A 24,938-nucleotide genomic window follows, 5' to 3' on the forward strand; every position below is an offset into this window, starting at 1 on the left:
ATTAAAATGAAAAGGTTTCATTTGCTGCACTTCCAATTTGCAGATATGAGGAGACATTTGTTTTTCATAAAAACAATATCTAGTTTGTTTGATTATCAGACACGACAAACAGCGTACTCAGGCTATTAAGTATGTTTTATTTAATTATGCCCCCCGAGATCAAAGACCTTGACATTTGACCTACTCTTTTTTTTATATTTTTTTTTTATACATAGGTCATAACTTCTAAATGGTAAATATTAGAGCTTTCATATTGTACATGAGCATTTCTTGTGACGAGATCTTTCTACTGGTACCAAGATATTTGTCCCTTTGACCTTGGCCATCTTCGGAATTGGCCATTATCGGGGGCATTTGTGTTTCACAAACACATCTTGTTTTTCTCTTTTTCTTTTCCTGAAAAAAAAAAAGACAGCGTCGTGGGGAAGGGCTTTTCTTGAGGAGAAAGTAGAGGGGAGAGGTGTGTTTGATTTCATATTAAACTACTTCTAATCTAGCAAGTGATGTGTATGCTCCTAAAATAGTATCATCAATGTCAAAGCTGTAGAGATGGGTAAAGATTCATTGACAAAGTCTGATACTTACAGTGGATGACCGAACTAATACTGTACATGTATGTTTGGAACAGAATGGGCGTTAGCTAAGTTTAGTTCAATTTTAATGGTAAATACAAAATAAGGATATTTATACTCGAAAAGTGGGAGGAGCACAAACATGACTGTGCCCCTTGACAAGTTCTGGTTCAGCTGTCCCATCCTTCTCAGCCTAATTAAAATTACATTCTTGTACATGTACGTCCATGACAAGAATGTTGACGTCGTCATGACGTGAATATAAAATCAGAAGTATGTGGAAATCGTTCATTACCGGCCGCCAGGAGGAGCTTGGTTATATACATATAATGAGAAAGTTTTAGGAGGTTGTGCGTTATCCAATCCTGATCAAATAGAGTCGTTTCGATGTTCGTCAGGGATTAGGCCCTATATTATACCTAAGGTGTTCGCCATCATATAAAATAAAGGCAAATAAATCCCTATATTATTTCCATATTTTCATTAAAAAATTGTATTTATGCCCTTTCTTAGGCGAACTTTTCACAAAAACGTATTGAATTTAATTTTCTTGAGACACTGACTATACAACGTGATTATAACGTGATTGTGAATTCAATAAACAAGCAGAGGTCGCGTTTTACATTACGCTAAAATATATGACACTCTTCTCGTTATTGCAAGCATCCCCATAATGTGTAGATTTGAGTTTGTTCAAATGATGGCCCTGATGGTAGGGTGGGGTCGCAAAAATTATCATTGTGGAACAAAGTTTTATATGAGAATGAAAATCTTTTTCTTTAAAGCAACAGTGTCATGATCAGTCATTAAGGAAAGATGTACTCTACATCATCATAATGGCTGACATCCTTTTAAAACATGGATGAAAATATAAATATCAGCAATATTTGCCTATTCATTTCAAATTGTTTTGTCTAGCTGAGTAGCTCAGTAGGTTAGCACGTCGACTGCTGAACGGTTCCAGTTAAGCAGGGATTTTAATTCTTTGTTTTTCAAATTGCTTTCTACTAAAACTGCATTTTTTGACTAAATAGAGTAAATATTAAAGTTTTCAATTTCAAAAAATTATACACATCCTCCACTTCTCATTCATATCAAAATTCTCCGGTGTAGCATTCCTCCTTATAGGGAAATGGACACAATTTGAGCTGAAAATTTTCAGTTTGAGAATGCTGAACTAGGGTATTTCGAAAGTTCAGCAAAAGTTTGAATGTGAGTCGTCGAGTTACATGGGAGATACAGAGCTCAAAATTCTCAGTTGTGTAAACAAGGCTCGCGTCCTCTTTTTGTTTACATAGGTTAAATATGCTAGCAAAAGTTTCGTTCAAAGCAGACTTTTTTTTTCAATTTACAAGTTAATTCTTTGTCACAATTAGATAGTTTCTAGTGTTTGGCACATCTCATTTTGTTTTAAACATGCTATTTTTTTTTTATTAAGCAATCTGTTTGTGAACAAACACATGACACGAGCCTTGTTTACATAGCAAAGAATTTTGAGCTCTGTATCTCACTTTAAGAATGGAAAAATAAAATCTGAAAATTTTCAAATTTTGGTTGGCCATTAGAAATACTTTGGTTAAGCAATGTAAACAATAAAAATTGAAAAATAGAATTCAAAAATTTTCATCTCAAATCGTGACCATGCCCCTTTAATATACAAGCATCCACAGGTAGTGTAGATTCAAGTTTGTTCAAATCATGGCCCCGGAGTGCAGGATGGGGCCTCAATAGAAGACCAATTTAAAGGTAAAACATATCGGGAAAATCTCTAATCAGCAGGGTCACGATAATCAATACGTGTATGTGATAATCATCAAATCTCTAATCAGCAGGGTCACGATAATCAATACATGTATTTAATAATCATCAAATAGTACAGATTCTAATTTATTCAAATCGTGACCCTGCAGGGTAAGATGGGGCCACAATAGGGGATCAAATTGCAAAAAAAAAATTAAAAAAATACGTAAATAAATCAATATTTAGCAATCTGAGTTGCGAGATCTGTATTTTAATCAGATTAAATATTAAGCAGATGTCAAGTCTTTCTTTGACACAATAAGCATTGAATTGTGTTGAAAGATAAGAAGGTTATGGCAAGCCATTTTACTATTTATTCATAAAATAAGATATCTCTTTAGATAAGAGAGATATCTCTTTACACCAGAAAGATATCTCTATTGGTTGTAGAGATATTTCTTTAAGTTAGAGAGATGTCTTTTTATGCTAAGGATAGGGAGATATCTCTTTAAACAAAAGCTATATATCTCTCATCGTCGGAAACCCACGGTTGATAAGCTTCGTTCCTCTCTCCATCACCCGTGGGTCAATTCATTCCAACTCGCTCGTTCTCATGAATAATTAATGAGACAATTTGATTGGGCGCTCATGGAAAACCCTAAGCGAATTTGTCCAATCAAAAGACGCTTTCAGCCCAATTTCGGTATACAATTGCGGTGATAGCAAAGTTAAGTTAGTGCTATCTTTAAAAAACAGAAGAGTTCCGTTGCTATAACGATTACTTTGATTGGACGATATTTTAAAATATTTATTCATGAGAACGAGCGAGTAGGAATGAATGGACCCACGGTGATGGAGAGAGGAACGAAGCTTAATCAACCGTGGGTTTCCGACGATGTATATCTCTTTAACTAAAAAAGATATCCCTTTCAACAAAAGAGATATATCTTTACGCTGGGGAGATATCTCTTGAAATTAAGCAGATCCCCCCACGGTGATATGAATGACTTCTCCCTGTTGCATGGCCATTTATGCATTCGGCCAACCTCGGCTGATTCTGGAACCTTATACATCTTTAGTATTCCGAGGTTGGCCGAGTGCAGTAATATGATATAACCCTATTTTGTAACCAATCAAAATTCTTCTAGTGTAAAATTGGCGGAAAAGGTTGAAGAGGTGATTTGGGTAACATAAATGTAAATTCAGTCTAGCTGACATATTTTATCAATTTATGGTCTTTTTTTTGTTACCCGTATACACTTCACATGCAGTAAACGCCAAATCTTCGACCGGGATTACAAGCCATCATGGTAAGACTGGCTTTAGCGGGCTTCCGGTTTAGGGAGAATTCCTTAAGTATTCAAACGAATAAAAATATTAGAATGAGATATCTCTTTCTCTTTGAGAGATATCTCTTTTTGAACGATTAAAGAAATATCTCTTATACTTTGAGAGATATCTCTCTAGGAATTCTTAGAGATATATATCTTCAAGTGAAGGAGATATCTCTCAAAGTAAAAGAGATATTTCTCAGAGTAAAGGAGATATCTCTTTAAGTGAAAGACAAATCTCTCAAAATGAAAGAGATATCTCTCTAATTGAAAGAGATATCTAAAATATAAGAGATATATCTCTAAGTGAAAGGGATATCTCTCAAAGTTAAAGAAATATCCCTCTAAGTGAAAGAGATATATATCTAGTGTAAGAGATATATTTAAAAGTGAAAGAAATATCTCTCTAAGTAAAAGAGATACTCTCTCTTTTTTTTTTTTTAGAGAGATATCTCTTAAGATTAAGAGATATCTCTCATTTTAAAGGGATATAATTATTATCGAATAAATAGTAGAAGTAAATAGTTAAGTGGTAATTCGTACCATTGTGGATTCGTAATGATGAAGAGTGCCGACAAGGACAAATGACGATAAGATTAATACATGTATTAAGGCTAATACAAGATCAACACAACCAATTGACAAACACATAAATTTCGCACTGAAATCACCAACCCAAAAACTTATGGGGGGGGGGGGATGCAAGTTATTCAAGGTCAAAGCTTTTTCCTTTCAAGGTCATTTTTTTAATTTTATCTTTTTAAGGTCAAACAAATTTTTCCTAAACTCCAAAACAGAGAACTATATAAATCATTACTTATAATTATTTCTAATAATTTTAACGAAATTTTTTGAAATGATGTAGAATTTTGGAAAGTCAAAGGCCGCAATTTTGGGAATACATACTATATAGTAATATAGCTAAAACAAGGTTTTCAAGAACATGACCTTGCAACGAGGGAGAAAAGTGTATTTCTATTAATTATACAACAAAGAATTTCTCATCGGGTGAGTTTAGATGACTGGGCTGAGGAATCTGATTAGATTGAGAATTTATCCTTGATTCATGCGCGTGAAATCATTCCCTCTGGACGCCAGACGGAATGATTTCAAGCGATACATCCAGGATTTTTCCGTTTTCTTTCTCTCAGCATCGGTCGATTTCGCAAGGGCTATGATCAATAACAACCTTGCACGTCTTCCTAGAAACGTGACCTTCTTTGTTGAAGTGTTCTCCTACGGTTTCGGTCACGTGTTTGGTTTGAATGGTTGATCGATGATCGTTGATTCTAAGTGTAATATTATGTAGTTTCCCCAACAGTATGTTGGTCACCTTGTTCACATGTGATAAGTTATGTGCAAATGTTGGTTTTACAGGAGAGATGACCCAATATTTTATAACTATAGCTTTTAAATATTTCTGAATCCTGGCTAAATTTGCACAGCAAACAGTGCTTGTCATAGCAAGTTGAAAAGTCTCTATTGGATAGAGGATTTTCCAATCTGGTTCTTACCACGAAATCCTTTATATTCCTATTCCTATTCTAAAGGACACCGTTGGTGGTTCACTAAATTCTCTTGAAAATCTAGGATTATCCTAGAGTTTAGGAAAGTTATCCTTTATAGGATCTAGTTTAGGTCCTTCAAGGTAGGGTGGTAAGTGGTGACGTACCAGACTACGTGCGGCTATTGGTTATCTCCCCTGTACTGCAAAAGTGAAGACCTGTCAATTTATTTAACCTCATTAATAGCATTAATAATATATTACGACTTGTAACCTTGTTTGCATAAATGAGACTTTAATTGTTGACTTCGTTAAAGATTCCTCGTTGGAACAAATTTTGAATTCGTCTTGCACGAGTTGATAGGACTTTAGGTACGAAGGTTGTTCGATATGTAATGTGTATTGTACCACAGCGCAATAACGCTTTGCACGATTTCGTGGATGATGATACTCTTGAATAGCTCTATTCAATACCTTTCCAAAGGTATAACACGCAGCTTTTTTTTTAGCCGAGTTGCAACGAAGTTGAACTCGGCTATTGGTTTGGTGATGCGGGCGGGCGGGTTGGCGGGCGGTTGGGTGTCAACAATTGGTTTCCGGATGATAACTAGAAAAAGTTTACAATCTTTTCAAATGAAACTTTGATATATTGTTGGGTACCAGGTAAGAAAGACCCCTATTGATTTTGAAGAAAAATGGTCAAAGGTCAAGGTCACAGTGACCGAAAATAGAATGAAAATTTCAGAAAAATTTGGTTTTCGGATGATAACTCAGAAAGTTTAAATCCGAATCAAATGAAACTTTGATTTATTATTGGGTACCAGGTAAGGAAGACCCCTATTGATTTTGGAGAAAAAAGGTCAAAGGTCAAGGTCACAGTGACCGAAAATAGATTTATAATTCCAAAAAATTTTGGTTTCCGGAGGATAACTCGAAATTTTTTAATTTGAATCAAATGAAACTTGGATATATTGTTGGATACCAGCAAAACAAGGCCGCTATTGATTTTGGAGAAAAAAAAGGTCAAAGGTCAAGGTCACAGTGACCGAAAATAGATTGAAAACTTCAGACAAATATGGTTTCTGGACAGTAACTCGAAAAGTTTAAAACTGAAATTAGTTCTTCACAATTATAAATATGCCATATTATTCCTGACTTTACAATGTATCCCATGCAACTCGGCTCATGCACCCCTGGGTGCATACATTGATTTTTTATTATTATTTTTTACTTTAATTGGGGAAGTTTATGGGTCTGATAAGGTATCTTTTGAGACAGTTCGTAGGTGGAGAAAGAAGTTTCTGACTGGCACAGAGTCCGTCAAAGATGCAGCAAAATCTGGCCGACCTGTGACTGTAACAGGCAAGGCAAATGTCTCAAAAGTCAGGAAATAATTGAAAGTGATGGCAAATACACGATTCGTGATATTGCCAAAGCTGTTGGTATATCGCTATCGCGGGTGCATTTCATTTTAAAGCGTGTTTCAAAAGTACGAAAGAATTCTGCCAGATAGATACCGCATATATTGACAGATGAACAAAAACGGGTATGAGTGCAATTGCTCAAAATGTTTCCCAAATTCAATCAAAGACAATTTACAGACATTGTTACTGGTGACGAAACATGGGTTCACTATTTCGAACTAGTAAGGAAAATTGGAAACAAAATATGGCTAACTAAACTCGGTAGAAAACCTGTAGTTGCCAAAAGAACCATAAGCACAAAGAAGGTTCTTTATTGCATGCTAGTATTCTTCTCATGTGATGGTATACAGTGGCGGATTTAGGGGGGGGGGGGCGCAGCCGGCAACCCTCCCCCCCCCCCCACCCCCATAAATTTTCAAATTTAAGGTAAATCGTGGTATCTTGTTTAGAAAAATGTACTAAACAATAAAAGAAGCAATGATTTCTTCTACTCCCGGAGAAATAAATGACAAAATCTTTTGATTTCTTGAACAACTTCATTGGGAGAACTAAATTATTTTTCCAAAAACCCTTAAAATTTGCGTCATATTATTAATTTCACCTTATAAGAAATGATACAAAATAGTACAAATTACTAAATAGGAGACATATTTCAAGCCCTCTAAAATCTGTAAAATCCAGAAGCTCAAGGCGGCCCCCAGACCCCCTGCCTCATAAAGTGGCGCCCCCCGTAACTGCAATTCCTGGACCCGCCCCTGGTATAGCCGTACAAATTCCGGTGCCGAAGGGCAAAAGTGTTACAGATCGGTATTACCGAGATGTTATACTAAAAAAGCTCAAGAAATATTATCATAAATGACGCCCTGTGTCAGGATTTAGGCATATTCGTCTACTTCATGATAATGCTCCATCACATACATCTGAGCTTGTGAAGCAATTTTTGAAGTTGGAGAAGGTTACCGTCTTGCCACACCCATACTCTCCAGATCTAACCCCATGCGAATTTTTCCTTTTTCCAAAACTTGAAAAGTACTTATCTGGTCGTTGTTACAAGTCCCGACAAGCCCTTGGCTCAGCCACCAGTCAGTGACACAGAGGTCTACCTAAATCAGCGTACCGTGACGCATTTCAGAAATGGATTCAGAGATTGAAATTATGTATTTCAAACCGTGGAGAATACTTTGAAGGGATGTAATGTTCATTTTACTATTTCAGTCAAATGATTTTGCGACATCGTATACAATACACATTACATATCGAACAGCCCTCGCACCCCCCCCCCCCCCCCCCCCGGAAGATGTGATGTGGATGGCAACTAGATGGCATATTAAATATGAATGGATGCCGGTCGGTTTGGTGGGTAGATCAAATTCACAAGAATGGACGTTGTATCATGAAATGTATTGGTGGTATCTGAAATATCCACTGTGAACTTGATTATATTGTGAAATGAATTGACGAAGGACACAGAATCGTCCAGACTTTCCCTTCCATCGACCCATTTGATTCTATGCCATCGATAAACCTAAGTCAGCTTAGGAGTTTGATGGGTACTTGTAGTAAAAGTTATTTTCTAATATTTGCATATGAGGTGCCATTTCTGTACCCACGTCTCTGTTACGTACTTGTTCCCCAGTGAACATTAAGGTACTGCGTGGAAGTCCGTGTTATAAAAGCTCAACCAAGGAGTCTGTTGAGAGTCTTTGGTATTTTCTACGGTTCCAGACTTCCTTACACGCCTTCGTCGTGAGAAACGTTCGTGTATAATAAATGATGTAACATCCATAGTCACGAGAAGGGTGTTGTATGCCAAGTTAGAAATTAGGGTTTTGTTCATGTAGTCTGTCGTGTCTTTGAGATAGGACGGTATGGTTTAAGTGCATATCCAAAACTTTAAACAACTATGATATTTTCTCAGTGGGTTGACCAATGGCGCTGACGGCCTAACATTCCTTTAAAATGTATTTTTGGTAGAAGGTAGAATTACCCAGGCCTAGTGGAAAGGAGACAGTGAAGTAAAAGTCTCTCTCTCTCTCTCTCTCTCTCTCTCTCTCTCTCTCTCTCTCTCTCCGACCAAACCTACTAAGTGCATGAGGACGTCATGTAGAAGAGAATACACACATATATTAATCTAAAGGCAAAGAAGTAAGTATGTTAGGTATAGCTGTAGGGATACCTATAAAAAAGGGTTTTGAGAAAGATTATTAGTAAGGACATGTCCTCACACCACTTGTCCTCTCTAAGCTAATATTTTGTATCTACATCTTTCACATGCTGTAGGTCACATTTATGAGGACGTAATTGTGAGGACTTTTTTTTTTTTTTTGGTCCTCATAGTGCAATTCTGTCCTCACAACGTCTGTCCATTGGTTGAAATTTGTCTACACTTTACACGTTTTACTGCCCCCCCCCCCTCTCTCTCTCTCTCTCTCTCTCTCTCTCTCTCTCTCTCTCTCTCTCATGTATTTCAAATGGGAAAAAATATGCCTCCTTCGCCCCCTAATCTTTAAACAGAGTGTAAATATTTCGCCATTGAAATTTTCGTATCTATTATCGTTTTTATGAAGCAAGTTTACTTTCGTCTAGATACGTCATTGTGCAAAATATGCGGTCGGGTTCGACGTGCTATTTAGTCGACACAGGTATACAGGTGAGATAACAAAAACCTGAGGTCACGTGACGTGTTCTGACTGAAGGTATATACTGTGTAGACAGGTTTTCATTCAAGGGTGTGTCCATTTTGGAAGTTTGGCAGATTATTCAGAATAAAAAATGCGGAACACACACTGACAGATGCTGTATGGATATTCAGAGTGAACACGTTTTTGAAATCAATGAAGGTAAATCTATATCGATGATGAATTATTTATTGCTACACAGACGAAATTGTCCACTGTTAGTTTTACGGAGGTTTGACATCCGGGTAGAATAGCCCACACCGATAAATTCCGATTTAGAAAGATAAGGTTTTTTTTTTTAAAAGGAAGTTGGTACAAGTTTTTCATATTCACTTCTAAAGATCATTGATTGCCCATTTCGTTAAGCGTAAGTTTGGGACAGTATCCCGTGTCAGATATGTTCGTGCGTAGTCGTCAATATCATTTTCCTCACTGAGTTAAACACAAGGAGACTATAAATATATATATATAGCTGTCACTGTACTGCCCATTGACTGTCAATTAAAGTTTCAAACTGTCTGGAGTTATTAAATACTTCGTATATCTTGTAAAGAAATTTGATATACCCCCCCCCCCCCCCCAAGTAAATAAACAACATTATTAGAAATTGAAATGTATTCTTATTAATAAATGTACACAACTTTCTGTCATACATGTATAAGTTATCTTTGTGGTTTTTATTTGATGGAAAGACAGGCTTAATATGTAATTATTTTGTACCTATGGCAATTCTGCAAATGTATAGGCCTAGCAATTAACTTAAGCATTGACAAGAATCTGGTAGGCCTATTATTGTTGCATATGGATGGAGCTCAAGGGACATAACTCTAGCAATAAGCCAGTTTCCGTAATTTCCAGTAATTAAAGATTTTATGAGGATAATTATTCATTTCTGTTGTTATTCATCGATTTCTTCCTTTTTTTAAAACAGTGACACTGCACAGTCTGAATCAGAAATAACCATGGTGATCTTAACAAAGGTATGTATTATAATTTTTACACACTGAAACTGTTCAGTCTGTAATTGTAGCTGCTTATAATACAAGTGTCACATTATCAATTAAACACAGTTAGAAAACACTCACATTTCAGTATATCATATGAGTGCATTGATAGAAAATGTATGCATTATAATGATACATAAATGTGTTTTGTAAGTGGAATTCTGTCCATGCACAGGTTAATATTTATGAACATGTATAATTTGTATATATACTTGTTTGGTACTCATCATTTGGTGGGCTATATATATATATATATATATATATATATATATATATATATATGGAGGGGAGAATTAAAATTTAGACATTACCCTGTAAATACCCAGGGACTAAAATTAACAGTTGTCACCAAATTCAATCAAAGCATCTTTTGGAAAAGAGGGTCTAAATTGCAATTTTTTGGATTCTTGCACCCCTGGGGCCTAAATTGACCAATTTTCAAAAATTTCTTCTGAACAAGTGCACATGTGTAAGAAAAACTAAATGCATAGTGATGTAGATCAGGAAGACCTCTACCAAAATTGTTAATTTCATGATTCCCGGGGTAGAGGCTCTGACCCCAGGGTGGGACCAGAACTTCGTGTATTATATTGTATATGTGTAAAACATTTAGATGATATCTTCTTTAATGCTATTGATACTAAATTGAAACTAAATAGATATTTAGAAGGAGTAGGTACTCCTTTACCAAAATTGTAAATTTCATGATCTCATGGGGTAATGGATTTTGCTTCAGGATGGGGTCAAAATTATTATAGTGATTATTGTCTTTATCTGAAAGACCTCTTTATGTTTGCTTTTAATTAAGGTATAAAAACTAACACCATATTTAGGAGAACTGGAGAAGCAGCAAAGGGTATACCAAAATTATGAATTTTATAACCTTTTGGTTTTGACTCAAGAGCAGGTCCAAATTCGTCATGTTGTGTTAATGTGACATATTACATGTATTATGTACCCATCAATGTATTATTTTTTGATAATTTGGATTTCACAGAGTGTGATCCAGTTTTCTGGATCACCACACTAGTTTTCTAAATTTGTATCGGTATCCTCTGAAACTGATGACATCACAATACATCAACGCATCATTGGGGGGGGGGATATCGACTGTGTCACAAACAAAACTGCATACACAAAAAATAATTTCAATGTATATTTGTGTTTTTTATAATTTAGATTACGGTTTTTATCTTGCAAATGTGGATTTAAAACTGCATAACAGGGTATATAATAAATTTATCATTACTACGATAACTTGATCTGACGAGTCGGATCACTTTGAGTTGACAGGCGCAAAGCATCAAGTTTGATCTGATGATCCACACCTGTCAACTCCTCGTGATCCGACTCGTCAGATCAAGTAACTGTTGTAATAATACATATTTATGTAAAGCCTTTCATTAAAGCTTTTCGAGGGCATTTAAGTTTTTTAAGAACACATCTTGTTTTATACTGTTGCTAAATATCAGAATTTTGCTTATACACTGTAGATATGTGGAACAGGATTTCATAGCCTTTGGCAGTAGTCAAGTGATACTTTTAACTAATAATTAAGTGACCTATAAGGTCTGTGGGCCTCTTGTATTATTGAGTCAACAACCGAGGAATTTTTCAAAAGCAATTTAATATGAACCAGAATTCAATGCATCTATTTTAGAGGAAGTCATTCAAGTAAACTTCTTTCTAAAACAATGTGATAGAAACAAATGGATACTCATAATCAAGCTGCATTCTTGATTAAGAATAAAAATACATAAAATGTATAAAAGTAGTTTTATTGATTGAAAATTGGCTTTGAAATAATATCAACTAATATTGTATTGTATGTACATGTATAAATGTTATGGGGAATGATTAGGCCAAACATCCTGACATTTGATGCAATCAGTTATGAATAATCATTGCTAAACAACTTGAGTTATCCATTGATTATTTTTTCTTATCATTAATTGCTTTCTGATTTGTATTCTGAACTATTTTTCTTTTGCAAAAATGAATACCTCATTGAATCTTGGCTCAAACTTGGAGATTTTTCTCTCAGTCACAAGCTCTGGAGTTTATTCAGAGAAGTGCTTTCTTGTAAGAACATGGCTGATGGACAAGTGAAAATTTTCCTTAATATGTTGAGCTATGTTAGATACAGTTAATGTTGAGCTATGTTAGATACAGTTAATGTTGAGCAATGTTAGCTACAGTTAATGTTGAGCTTTGTTAGCTACAGTTAATGTTGAGCAATGTTAGCTACAGTTAATGTTGAGCTTTGTTAGCTACAGTTAATGTTGAGCTTTGTTAGCTACAATTAATGTTGAGCTTTGTTATCTACAGTTAATGTTGATCTATGTTAGCTACAGTTAATGTTGAGCTATGTTAGCTACAGTTAGTGTTTAGCTTTGTTAGCTACAGTTAATGTTGAGCTTTGTTAGTTACAGTTAATGTTGAGCTATGTTAGCTACAGTTTATGTTGAGCAATGTTAGCTTCAATTAATGTTGAGCTTTGTTAGCTACAATTAATGTTGAGCTTTGTTAGATACAGTTAATGTTGAGCTTTGTTAGCTGTAGTTAATGTTGATCTTTGTAAACTACAATTAATGTTGAGCTATGTTAGCTACAGTTAATGTTGAGCTTTGTTAGCTACAGTTAATGTTGAGTTTTGTTAGCTACAATTAATGTTGAGCTTTGTTAGCTACAGTTAATGTTGAGCTATGTTAGATACAGTTAATGTTGAGCTTTGTTAGATACAGTTAATGTTGAGCTATGTTAGATACAGTTAATGTTGAGCTTTGTTAGCTACAGTTAATGTTGAGCTTTGTTAGCTACAGTTAATGTTGAGTTTTGTTAGTTACAGTTAATGTTGAGCTTTGTTAGCTACAATTAATGTTGAGCTATGTTAGCTAAAGTTAATGTTGAGCTATGTTAGATACAGTTAATGTTGAGTTTTGTTAGCTACATATAATGTTGAGCTATGTTAGCTACAGTTTATGTTGAGCAATGTTAGCTACAGTTAATGTTGAGCTTTGTTAGCTACAGTTAATGTTGAGCAATGTTAGCTACAGTTAATGTTGAGCTTTGTTAGCTACAGTTAATGTTGAGCTTTGTTAGCTACAATTAATGTTGAGCTTTGTTATCTACAGTTAATGTTGATCTATGTTAGCTACAGTTAATGTTGAGCTATGTTAGCTACAGTTAGTGTTTAGCTTTGTTAGCTACAGTTAATGTTGAGCTTTGTTAGTTACAGTTAATGTTGAGCTATGTTAGCTACAGTTTATGTTGAGCAATGTTAGCTTCAATTAATGTTGAGCTTTGTTAGCTACAATTAATGTTGAGCTTTGTTAGATACAGTTAATGTTGAGCTTTGTTAGCTGTAGTTAATGTTGATCTTTGTAAACTACAATTAATGTTGAGCTATGTTAGTTACAGTTAATGTTGAGCTTTGTTAGCTACAGTTAATGTTGAGTTTTGTTAGTTACAGTTAATGTTGAGCTTTGTTAGCTACAGTTTATGTTGAGCTTTGTTAGCTACAGTTAATGTTGATCTATGTTAGCTACAGTTAATGTTGAGCTTTGTTAGCTACAGTTAATGTTGAGCTATGTTAGCTACAGTTAATGTTGAGCTATGTTAGCTACAGTTAATGTTGAGCTTTGTTAGCTACAGTTAATGTTGAGCTATGTTAGCTACAGTTAATGTTGAGCTATGTTAGCTACAGTTAATGTTGAGCTATGTTAGCTACAGTTAATGTTGAGCTTTGTTAGCTACAGTTAATGTTGAGCTATGTTAGATACAGTTAATGTTGAGCTATGTTAGCTACAGTTAATGTTGAGCTTTGTTAGCTACAGTTAATGTTGAGTTTTGTTAGCTACAGTTAATGTTGAGTTTTGTTAGCTACAGTTAATGTTGAGCTTTGTTAGCTACAGTTAATGTTGAGTTTTGTTAGCTACAGTTAATGTTGAGCTTTGTTAGCTACAGTTAATGTTGAGCTTTGTTAGCTACAGTTAATGTTGAGCTATGTTAGCTACAGTTAATGTTGAGTTTTGTTAGCTACAGTTAATGTTGAGCTTTGTTAGCTACAGTTAATGTTGAGCTATGTTAGTTACAGTTAATGTTGAGTTTTGTTAGCTACAATTAATGTTGAGCTATGTTAGTTACAGTTAATGTTGAGTTTTGTTAGCTACAGTTAATGTTGAGCTATGTTATCTGTAGTTCATGTTGATCTATGTTAGTTACAGGTAATGTTGAGTTATGTTAGCTACAGTTAATGTTGAGCTATGTTAGCTACAGTTAATGTTGAGTTTTGTTAGCTACAGTTAATGTTAAGCTTTGTTATCTGCAGTTAATGTTGATCTTTGTCAGCTACAGTTAATGTTGAGTTTTGTTAGCTGTAGTCAATGTTGATCTTTGTTAGCTGTAGTTAATGTTGAGCAATGTTAGCTTCAATTAATGTTGAGCTTTGTTAGCTACAATTAATGTTGAGCATTGTTAGTTACAGTTAATGTTGAGCTTTGTTAGCTACAGTTAATGTTGAGCTATGCTAGCTACAGTTAATGTTGAGCTATGCTAGCTACAGTTAATGTTGAGCTTTGTCAGCTACAGTTAATGTTGAGTTTTGTTAGCTGTAGTCAATGTTGATCTTTGTTAGCTGTAGTTAATGTTGAGCTATGTTAGCTACAGTTAATGTTGAGCTATGTCAACTACAGTTAATGTTAAGCTTTGTTAGCTACAGTTAATGTTGATCTATGTTAGCTACAGTTAATGTTGAGCTATGTTAGCTACAGTTAGTGTTTAGCTTTGTTAGCTACAGTTAATGTTGAGCTTTGTTAGTTACAGTTAATGTTGAGCTATGTTAGCTACAGTTTATGTTGAGCAATGTTAGCTTCAATTAATGTTGAGCTTTGTTAGCTACAATTAATGTTGAGCTTTGTTAGATACAGTTAATGTTGAGCTTTGTTAGCTGTAGTTAATGTTGATCTTTGTAAACTACAATTAATGTTGAGCTATGTTAGTTACAGTTAATGTTGAGTTTTGTTAGCTACAATTAATGTTGAGCTTTGTTATCTACAGTTAATGTTGAGCTATGTTAGATACAGTTAATGTTGAGCTTTGTTAGCTACAGTTAATGTTGAGCTTTGTTAGCTACAGTTAATGTTGAGTTTTGTTAGTTACAGTTAATGTTGAGCTTTGTTAGCTACAATTAATGTTGAGCTATGTTAGCTAAAGTTAATGTTGAGCTATGTTAGATACAGTTAATGTTGAGTTTTGTTAGCTACATATAATGTTGAGCTATGTTAGCTACAGTTTATGTTGAGCAATGTTAGCTACAGTTAATGTTGAGCTTTGTTAGCTACAGTTAATGTTGAGCTTTGTTAGCTACAGTTAATGTTGAGTTTTGTTAGCTACAATTAATGTTGAGCTTTGTTAGCTACAGTTAATGTTGAGCTATGTTAGATACAGTTAATGTTGAGCTTTGTTAGATACAGTTAATGTTGAGCTTTGTTAGCTACAGTTAATGTTGAGTTTTGTTAGTTACAGTTAATGTTGAGCTTTGTTAGCTACAATTAATGTTGAGCTATGTTAGCTACAGTTAATGTTGAGCTATGTTAGATACAGTTAATGTTGAGTTTTGTTAGCTACATATAATGTTGAGCATTGTTAGCTACAATTAATGTTGAGCTTTGTTAGCTACAGTTAATGTTGAGCTTTGGTAGCTACAGTTAATGTTGAGCTATGTTAGCTACAGTTAATGTTGAGCTATGTTAACTACAGTTAATGTTGAGCTTTGTTAGCTACAGTTAATGTTGAGCTTTGTTATCTACAGTTAATGTTGAGCTTTGTTAGATACAGTTAATGTTGAGCTTTGTTAGATACAGTTAATGTTGAGCTTTGTTAGCTACAGTTAATGTTGAGCTTTGTTAGCTACAGTTAATGTTGAGTTTTGTTAGCTACAGTTAATGTTGAGCTTTGTTAGCTACAGTTAATGTTGAGCTATGTTAGCTACAGTTAATGTTGAGTTTTGTTAGCTACATATAATGTTGAGCATTGTTAGCTACAATTAATGTTGAGCATTGTTAGTTACAGTTAATGTTGAGTTTTGTTAGCTACAGTTAATGTTGAGCTTTGTTAGCTACAGTTAATGTTGAGCTTTGTTAGTTACAGTTAATGTTGAGCTTTGTTAGCTACAGTTAATGTTGAGCTATGTTAGATACAGTTAATGTTGAGCTATGTTAGATACAGTTAATGTTGAGCTTTGTTAGTTAATGTTGAGCTTTGTTATCTACAGTTAATGTTGAGCTTTCTTAGCTACAGATCTGTAGATTTCTGGAAATGCTTTTGGAACAGAGCATTTTTCCCAGAGAGCTTACAGATATGCAGCTAGAGCATTGTATGAGTGTAAAGAATCTCAGTTATAAAGAAAGAATTGTAAGTATTCTTTCTGCTATTCTGTGGTAGTCCTGCAGATTTTAGAAGTGCAATGATTAATTTCAGGGAGATCATATTTGGCTAGAGCCAGCGGCAAAAGGGGAATTTGCCGTGTCTATCGGAGCTCGTGTGAAATTCCATGACAAAAATCGCATAAATGTTGTGGATGATGATGGCAAAGAGCACTGGATCGACCTGGGTCGTCCTATGCGACACATGCACACCACATCAGTGGAAGGAGTGGAAGACATGATCATGCTCGGGGACTTAAATGAGTCGGGAATTCTGAGAAACCTTTTCATCAGATATGTGGATAATCTAATCTATGTATGTATTCATTTTATGAAGCCCATACTATACACTGCATACTTCCTTCTTACCAATTAGAGTGATCTGCCCCTGATTTAAGGATTATGATATGCTCATTATTAGTGATGAAACATTGGATCAAGTTTAAGGTACCGTGATACTTGCATTATTATTTGATAAAAGTATAAAGTGTTTTTATTTTCATTTATAAGAGTTATGTATTGGTCATTGCACTTTTTGAGATTTGAAACATACGTACATATTAACATAATCATATATCAACTTCAGAAAATTTCATTTTTCCTTGAACAGAATTATCAAATTTCAGAATATATATAACATTATAATAGTATTCATAACAATTTCATGAAACTGTTTTTAAATCTATCGCATAATGGACTTGATAAAGAAATCAATGGAAACAAAGTTATTGCCCTTGGATTCAATATTTTGAAACATCATTGATTATTCATACATAAATCTGATATTTGAAATATCTTGTATTTAAAGCTGTATGACCCGATGTTCATGTATTATTTTTGTACATAATTACTTTAAAGCAGATTAATTACTTTATAAAGTTACTAACTTTCCCTTAATTACATGCTTGAAAACATCTGCATGTAAAAGAAAACAGTGTGAATATTATTTAGAAAGTAAATATAGTGGCTACATATATAAATCATCCCATAATAGACGTCTATAAATAGACCCACGCGCGTCAGGGGAATCCCAACATGATGTATTAACTCATACGCAACTGTCTAGTTTTGAGGCTGAAAGAGCGTAAAACAATGAATTACTAAGAGGTATTTGATATTTTTATTTCTATTAAACTTATGGTACGGTACTGTTATAACAAAATACACAGTTTTACACAGATAAGACCACTGATGATCTGAAAGTTTGAACTGATCACGTGACTGTCACTTGAAATGGCAGAGTGACGCGGTTATTTGTAAACATCGATTTAAAATCAAATTATTTGGGTTAAAACAGGTGAAATAATTTATGATATGTCGTACAGTCTCATAACTACATACGTGCGATGATTTAATAGCGTTTTTACGAGATGGAAAAAAATATTGTAATTCGGACCATACAGCTTTAACAGTATTGTTTTCAATAACTATCGGAAAAGACTTCAATAAAATTTATTCTCAAGACCTGATGGTTGTTAAATAACCCTTTAAGACCCTTTTTTATAAAAAAAATGATCTGCCAACCTGTATTTCAATTTTGGTGAAAACATTAAAATTTAAAACAATTTCTTCGGGGTAACTACATATGGTATTCTTAATATAATGTATTTCGAAAATATCAATTGGGATCCGTATACACAGTAATTTTGATATATAAAACATCAAATTTGAATCTTACGAGTGACTTTCATTTCGAAAAACTTAAAATATAATACTATAGTAGTCAAAAGAGAAAAACACCAGGCTTAATTATGGCTGTTTAAAAGAGAAAAACACCAGGCTTAATTATGGCTGTTTAAAAGAGAAAAACACCAGGCTTAATTATGGCTGTTTAAAAGAGAAAAACACCAGGCTTAATTATGGCTGTTTAAAAGAGAAAAACACCAGGCTTAATTATGGCTGTTTAAAAGAGAAAAACACCAGGCTTAATTATGGCTGTTTAAAAGAGAAAAACACCAGGCTTAATTATCGCTGTTTAAAAGAGAAAAACACCAGGCTTAATTATCGCTGTTTAAAAGAGAAAAACACCAGGCTTAATTATCGCTGTTTAAAAGAGAAAAACATGAGGCTTAATTATGGCTGTTTAAAAGAGAAAAACACCAGGCTTAATTATGGCTGTTTAAAAGAGAAAAACACCAGGCTTAATTATGGCTGTTTAAAAGAGAAAAACACCAGGCTTAATTATCGCTGTTTAAAAGAGAAAAACACCAGGCTTAATTATGGCTGTTTAAAAGAGAAAAACACCAGGCTTAATTATCGCTGTTCAAAAGAGAAAACACCAGGCTTAATTATCGCTGTTCAAAAGAGAAAACACCAGGCTTAATTATCGCTGTTCAAAAGAGAAAACACCAGGCTTAATTATCGCTGTTTAAAAGAGAAAAACACCAGGCTTAATTATCGCTGTTTACTTTTGAAGAAATGGATAACACTGTAATGCATCTACAGTGTATTTAGTCTTATTTGACAATTTGGTTTATGCATTTTTTTGCCTCCTCCTTCCTGGTGCAAGATTTTGAAATCCATACATCAAATTGACCCCGTATAGGCCTAATCCAACAAGTTATTAAAACAACATAATGCTGACTTATATTATATTTAATTTGATGATTTACCATTACTTTTTCCAATTCTGATGGACCCATGATGTTCCAAATTACCAGTTTGTCAGAATAGATATTTTCAGTTTTGTTAGAAAGCATGACTTTTCTTTTTGTTTTTAGACGTATACTGGATCCATTCTCGTAGCTGTTAACCCTTACCAAATCCTACCTATCTACACCTCGGAACAAATTCAGCTGTATCGGGACAAAAAGATTGGTGAATTGCCTCCTCACATATTTGCTATAGCAGACAATGCTTACTACAATATGCAGCGGTACACAAAAGACCAGTGTGTCATCATCAGGTAAATAAGAAAAAACTGGTACGAAAAATACCAGTGTGTGGTCATCAGGTTAATCAGAAAAAACCGGTACACAAAATACCAGTGTGTGATCATCAGGTAAATCAGAAAAAACCGGTACACAAAATACCAGTGTGTCATCAGGTTAATCAGGAAAAAACTGGTACACAAAATACCAGTGTGTCATTATCAGGTTAATCAGGAAAAAAAACGGTACACAAAATACCAGTGTGTGATCATCAGATAAATCAGGGAAAAAAACGGTACGCAAAATACCAGCGTGTGATCATCAGTTTAATCTGGTACACAAAAATGAACAGGTTCATCAGAACAAAACTGGTACACAAAAGACCAGTGTTCGATGAAAAGATTAGGAACAATTACTCATATAAAACACTAATGTGTGTCACTGATGATTAAATACCCAATTTATTCACTGTATGGTTACCTCAAGCTGTAATAATCTAGCCCTATCTGATATTTTTTATTCTGACGTTTTCAAAGAAGAAAAAAATTGGAGAGGGCTGCATTATTGCAGTTAGGTTACCTCATGAGAAATAGATGCGGTCTAGCCAGCTTAGGTGATACTTGCCTGCAGTGCTCAGGGTCTGGAGGGATGCTAATCTTTATAGTATTACACGACAGTATGCTCGTAGTCTGGAGGGATGCTGATCTTTATAGTATATTACACAGTAATCTCATGGCATACAGATCAGTGTCATTTTATACTGAAATATAGTGAGACCTGTAATGAATGGGGACCTCTGATTATACACAACATCCGAATATTTGTACCTTTAAATAGTCAAAATTAATGTTGAAATAGCAATCTAATTCAATTATACTAAGAAATTGATACATATCTATTGATTTTCATTTCATTCAAAATAAAACACTTATGTTGACTTTTTAAAAAATAAGTAGTATTTGAAATAACAAAATATTCAGGACTGAAGTATCGAATTAAGTTCTGCAACAAAGTTGCCATTATTGAGCAAATATTAAAAAATAAAAATTCAGACTATGTACTGGGTGTTCGGTTTAAAATTGGCTTGACACACGTAAATAATTATTGTGTTACTCAATGCATATCAAATGAAACTAGTTCTAATTGTAACGGGGACCGTTACAGATGTTCCCCAAACCTCCCCCAATTAAAAAGTGATGTCCTTGTGAATCTATAGGAAAAAAATCATTTCATTTTATCCTTTCATTACATGTAGAAAGTTCAATATGGTCATTTCAGTATCAAGAAATGAAAGAAAGCGTTGCACGTGCATACACGCGCATGCGTGTACGATTCCGAATTTTTGTTGATGTCGTTCAACAGGCATTTGTATCATATACCCACAGTATGAATTTCGTAACCTTTCCACCACATATAAGGAAGTTATAGCGATTTCAAAATCGTCCAATCAGAATTCAGCACACGTGCATACACGTGCTGAGCAGTAATTCTAACCACAGCAATTTGTAAGGAGTACCAAGACACATCTAAATCCCTAATATCAATAGAATTTGATGAAAAACAAAAACGTTATCGTACTTTAAATATTGAACATTTGAAAAACGTTGCATGCGCGTGTGCGTTGGCATTTTTTGTTACACCAAAATATAGATACACATATTGTCTACGTATGCTGTGAATATCATCTCATTCACTTCATAAATAAGATAGTTACAGACGTTTTAGTACTATCCAATCAAAATGAAGCGCACGTGCATGCGCGTGCAAATTGGTAATTTTGACCGTGCAAATCAGTTAAGGGTCTCAATATCTACTTATGATATGAATATCAAGCCATTTCAATGAAGAACAAAAAAGTTAGACTGATTCCAAAGTTAGAGTACAAATTTTGTAATGCACGTGCACGCGCATGCGTGCGCGTGCAGACAAAATAAATATCATTTTTGATATCTACAAATGATATACTACCATCATATTTAGGTTTCATATCGATCCCTTTAATATTCTGATTTTCCATTTTTTGTACCAAAATTGCAATGCACGTGCGCGTGTGAAGACAAAATGACTATCACTATGCACATCTACAAACGCTATAGTATCATCCTGGAAAGTTTCATATCGATCCCTTTTGTAGTTTCTGAGAACACTACCGGACAAAAAAGTACCGGAGAAAAAGAATAATAATAATAATAATAATAATAATAAGAAACAGAGTAAAAACAATATGTTCCCAAACTTTGTTTGGGGAACATAATTATTTTGAAGGGGTATTCCGATTGCTCATGCTCTGCATTATGATATTAAGAAGAATATGCTCTGTACATTGGTATGACCTGTCAATACACAAACAATTCCGTTTCATTTAGAGATTACAGACTTTATGACAATATTGAAAATATCCTAGAAAGTCTTGCACCTATAACATTGCATGTATACAGTGTTTTTAGCTCACCTGAACCAGAGGCTCAAGTGATGTTGTCTGTCGTCAGCGTCGTAAACTTTTCACATTTTTGACTTCTTCTCAGCTGGGCCAATTTCAACCAAACTTGCCACAAAGCATCCTTTGGTGAAGGCCGCTTTCAAGTTTGTTCAAATGAAGGGCCATGTCCCTTTCAAAGGGGAGATAATCACAAAAATGCAAAAATAGGGTGGGGTCATTTAAAATCTACTTCTCAAGATCCACTGGGCCAGAACAGCTGAAATTTACATGAAAGCTTCCTGACATAGTGCAGATTCAAGTTTGTTAAAATCATGGCCCCAGGGGTTGGATGGGGCCACAATAGGGGATCAAAGTTTTACATTAAAATATATAGGAAAAATCTTCTTCTCAAGAACCACTGAGCCAGAAAAGCTGAAATTTACATGAAAGCTTCCTGACATAATGCAGATTTAAGTTTGTTCAAATCATGGCCCCCAGGGGTTGGATGGGGCCACAATAGGGGATCAAAGTTTTACATACAAATATATAGGAAAAATCTTTAAATATGAGCCAAGGTGACTCAGGTGAGCGATGTGGTCCTTGGGCCTCTTGTTATGACCTGGATTTTACTTGAGAGGTTACGGATTTTTACTTCATTACTGATATCTACAAATTCCTCACCCTAACCCTAATTGTTTTCTAACTTTAACATTAATGATTGATAACGGTAATTATGGACTTCTATTGAAATAACTTTTAATTGATCATATTATTTATTCATTAGTTGATGAAACTAATGGATAAAAGCAACAGTGGACATATAGCCATTGTCAAAACACGGGTAGCCCAAGCTGTCTTTTGATCTAAGAATGTCGATAACACCCAACTCTGAAACACAGATGGTTAATCAAATTGAACTTTACTGCTAAAAGCTTGATTGATAGGTGGCTGAATATTGACCTTGATTCGGGTAAATTTTAGGGGTAGTGACTAAAAATTGGGTCTTTAAATATTTTCCCCTCAATGCATTTTATTCATCAAACCTTTTGAGAGTACATTTCCTAGAGAGGTGCTCGCTAAAATTATGTTGATGATTTGATGCTTTGAACTGAAAATCCTGTTGAATAGGAGAATGTTTGTGAATGTTGAATAGGAGAATGTTTGTGAATGATCGTAGCCCTGTTGACTGGTGTATTATTATGTATAGTTATGAATAGTTGAGTGTGATTGATTCGTCTTTAAAGTTTATTGTCAGTTACATTTGTGAAATACAATGGTCATGGTGGTATATTTGTTGTAGTGGAGAATCTGGAGCTGGGAAAACGGAGAGTACAAAACTTATCCTTCAGTTCCTGGCAGCTGTTTCAGGGCAACATTCCTGGATAGAGCAGCAGATCCTAGAGGCAAACCCCATCATGGAAGGTCAATATATTGAAAAATAGTGTATTAATGTGAAGGTCAATCTATTGAATTATAGTGTATTAATGTGAAGGTCAATATATTGAATTATAGTGTATTAATGTGAAGGTCAATATATTGAATTATAGTGTATTAATGTGAAGGTCAATATATTGAATTACAGTGTATAAATGTGAAGGTCAATATATTGAATTATAGTGTATTAATGTGAAGGTCAATATATTGAATTATAGTGTATAAATGTGAAGGTCAATATATTGAATTATACTAGTGTATTAATGTGAAGGTCAGTATATTGAATTATAGTGTATTAATGTGAAGGTCAATATATTGAATTATAGTGTATAAATGTGAAGGTCAATATATTGAATTATAGTGTATTAATATGATTCATGGTTAGCCGAACTTAATTAAAGGGACTGAAGTGTAAACTGGGAGGGATTGAGGATGAATGGGACAAAAGAAATGAAATATGATAATTCTGACCAGATGCATCACTATTACCATTAATCCCAACATATTCTGATGACAAAATTAAATAAAGAGTTAGGTCAACTTGGGCTTTCTAATTTGCATTGCTCATATCATGCATATAGTGTGTGAATGTGCTGGAAATTCCAGTGTACATGACATGCTAAGCAAATTTCACTCAATTCCTTTTTATAAACAGGATGTAAATTTGAGTGTTCTGGGGTCTAAAATTTGATCTATTGTACTCAGAACTTTGTAGAAGTTTATTTGAATAGTTATGCTTCATTTATTTTGAAACTAAATATTTTGCAGCTTTTGGAAATGCAAAAACCATCCGAAATGATAACTCCAGTAGATTTGGAAAGTACATAGACATTCACTTCAATCAGAAGGGATCTATAGAAGGAGCAAAGATAGAGCAGTATTTACTAGAAAAATCTCGAATTGTAACACAGGCTCATGACGAACGGAATTACCACATCTTTTACTGCATGTTGGTCGGGATGACGACAGAAGAAAAGAAGAAATTAGATGTGACAGATGCCACAAATTACTGGTATCTCACACAGGTAACATACAAATCACACACAGGTAACTATCTCACACAGGTAACATACAAATCACACACAGGTAACTATCTCACCCAGGTAACATAATACAAACCACACACAGGTAACTATCTCACACAAGTAACGTAATACAAACCATACACAGGTAACTATCTCACACAGGTAACTATCTCACACAGGTAATTATCTCACACATGTAACTATCTCACACAGGTAACATACAAACCAAACATAGGTAACTATCTCACACAGGTAACATAATACAAACCATACACAGGTAACTATCTCACACAGGTAACATACAAACCACACACAGGTAACTATCTCACACAGGTAACATACAAACCATACATAAGTAACTATCTCACACAGGTAACATACAAACCACACACAGGTAACTATCTCGCACAGGTAACATAAAAACCATACACAGGTAACTATCTCACACAGGTAACATACAAACCATACATAGGTAACTATCTCACACAGGTAACATAATACAAACCACACAC

General features: G+C 34.5%; 1 protein-coding gene across 1 annotated transcript in view; it reads left to right on the top strand.

The window, feature by feature from the left end:
* Window positions 1-9,197: 9,197 nt before the first annotated feature.
* The window catches only part of LOC125658263 (myosin-VIIa-like), a 61,837-nt gene continuing 46,096 nt past the window's right edge, over window positions 9,198-24,938 (top strand). The window contains exons 1-6 of the mRNA XM_048889471.2: window positions 9,198-9,411; window positions 10,181-10,229; window positions 16,734-16,994; window positions 19,399-19,583; window positions 23,268-23,389; window positions 24,170-24,426. Of these exons, the coding sequence (XP_048745428.2) occupies window positions 10,212-10,229; window positions 16,734-16,994; window positions 19,399-19,583; window positions 23,268-23,389; window positions 24,170-24,426 (843 nt within the window). The 5' untranslated portion in view covers window positions 9,198-9,411; window positions 10,181-10,211. The remainder of the gene's footprint in view (window positions 9,412-10,180; window positions 10,230-16,733; window positions 16,995-19,398; window positions 19,584-23,267; window positions 23,390-24,169; window positions 24,427-24,938) is intronic.

Source organism: Ostrea edulis, chromosome 9 (genome assembly GCF_947568905.1).
Source record: "Ostrea edulis chromosome 9, xbOstEdul1.1, whole genome shotgun sequence".
Taxonomy (NCBI): domain Eukaryota; kingdom Metazoa; phylum Mollusca; class Bivalvia; order Ostreida; family Ostreidae; genus Ostrea; species Ostrea edulis.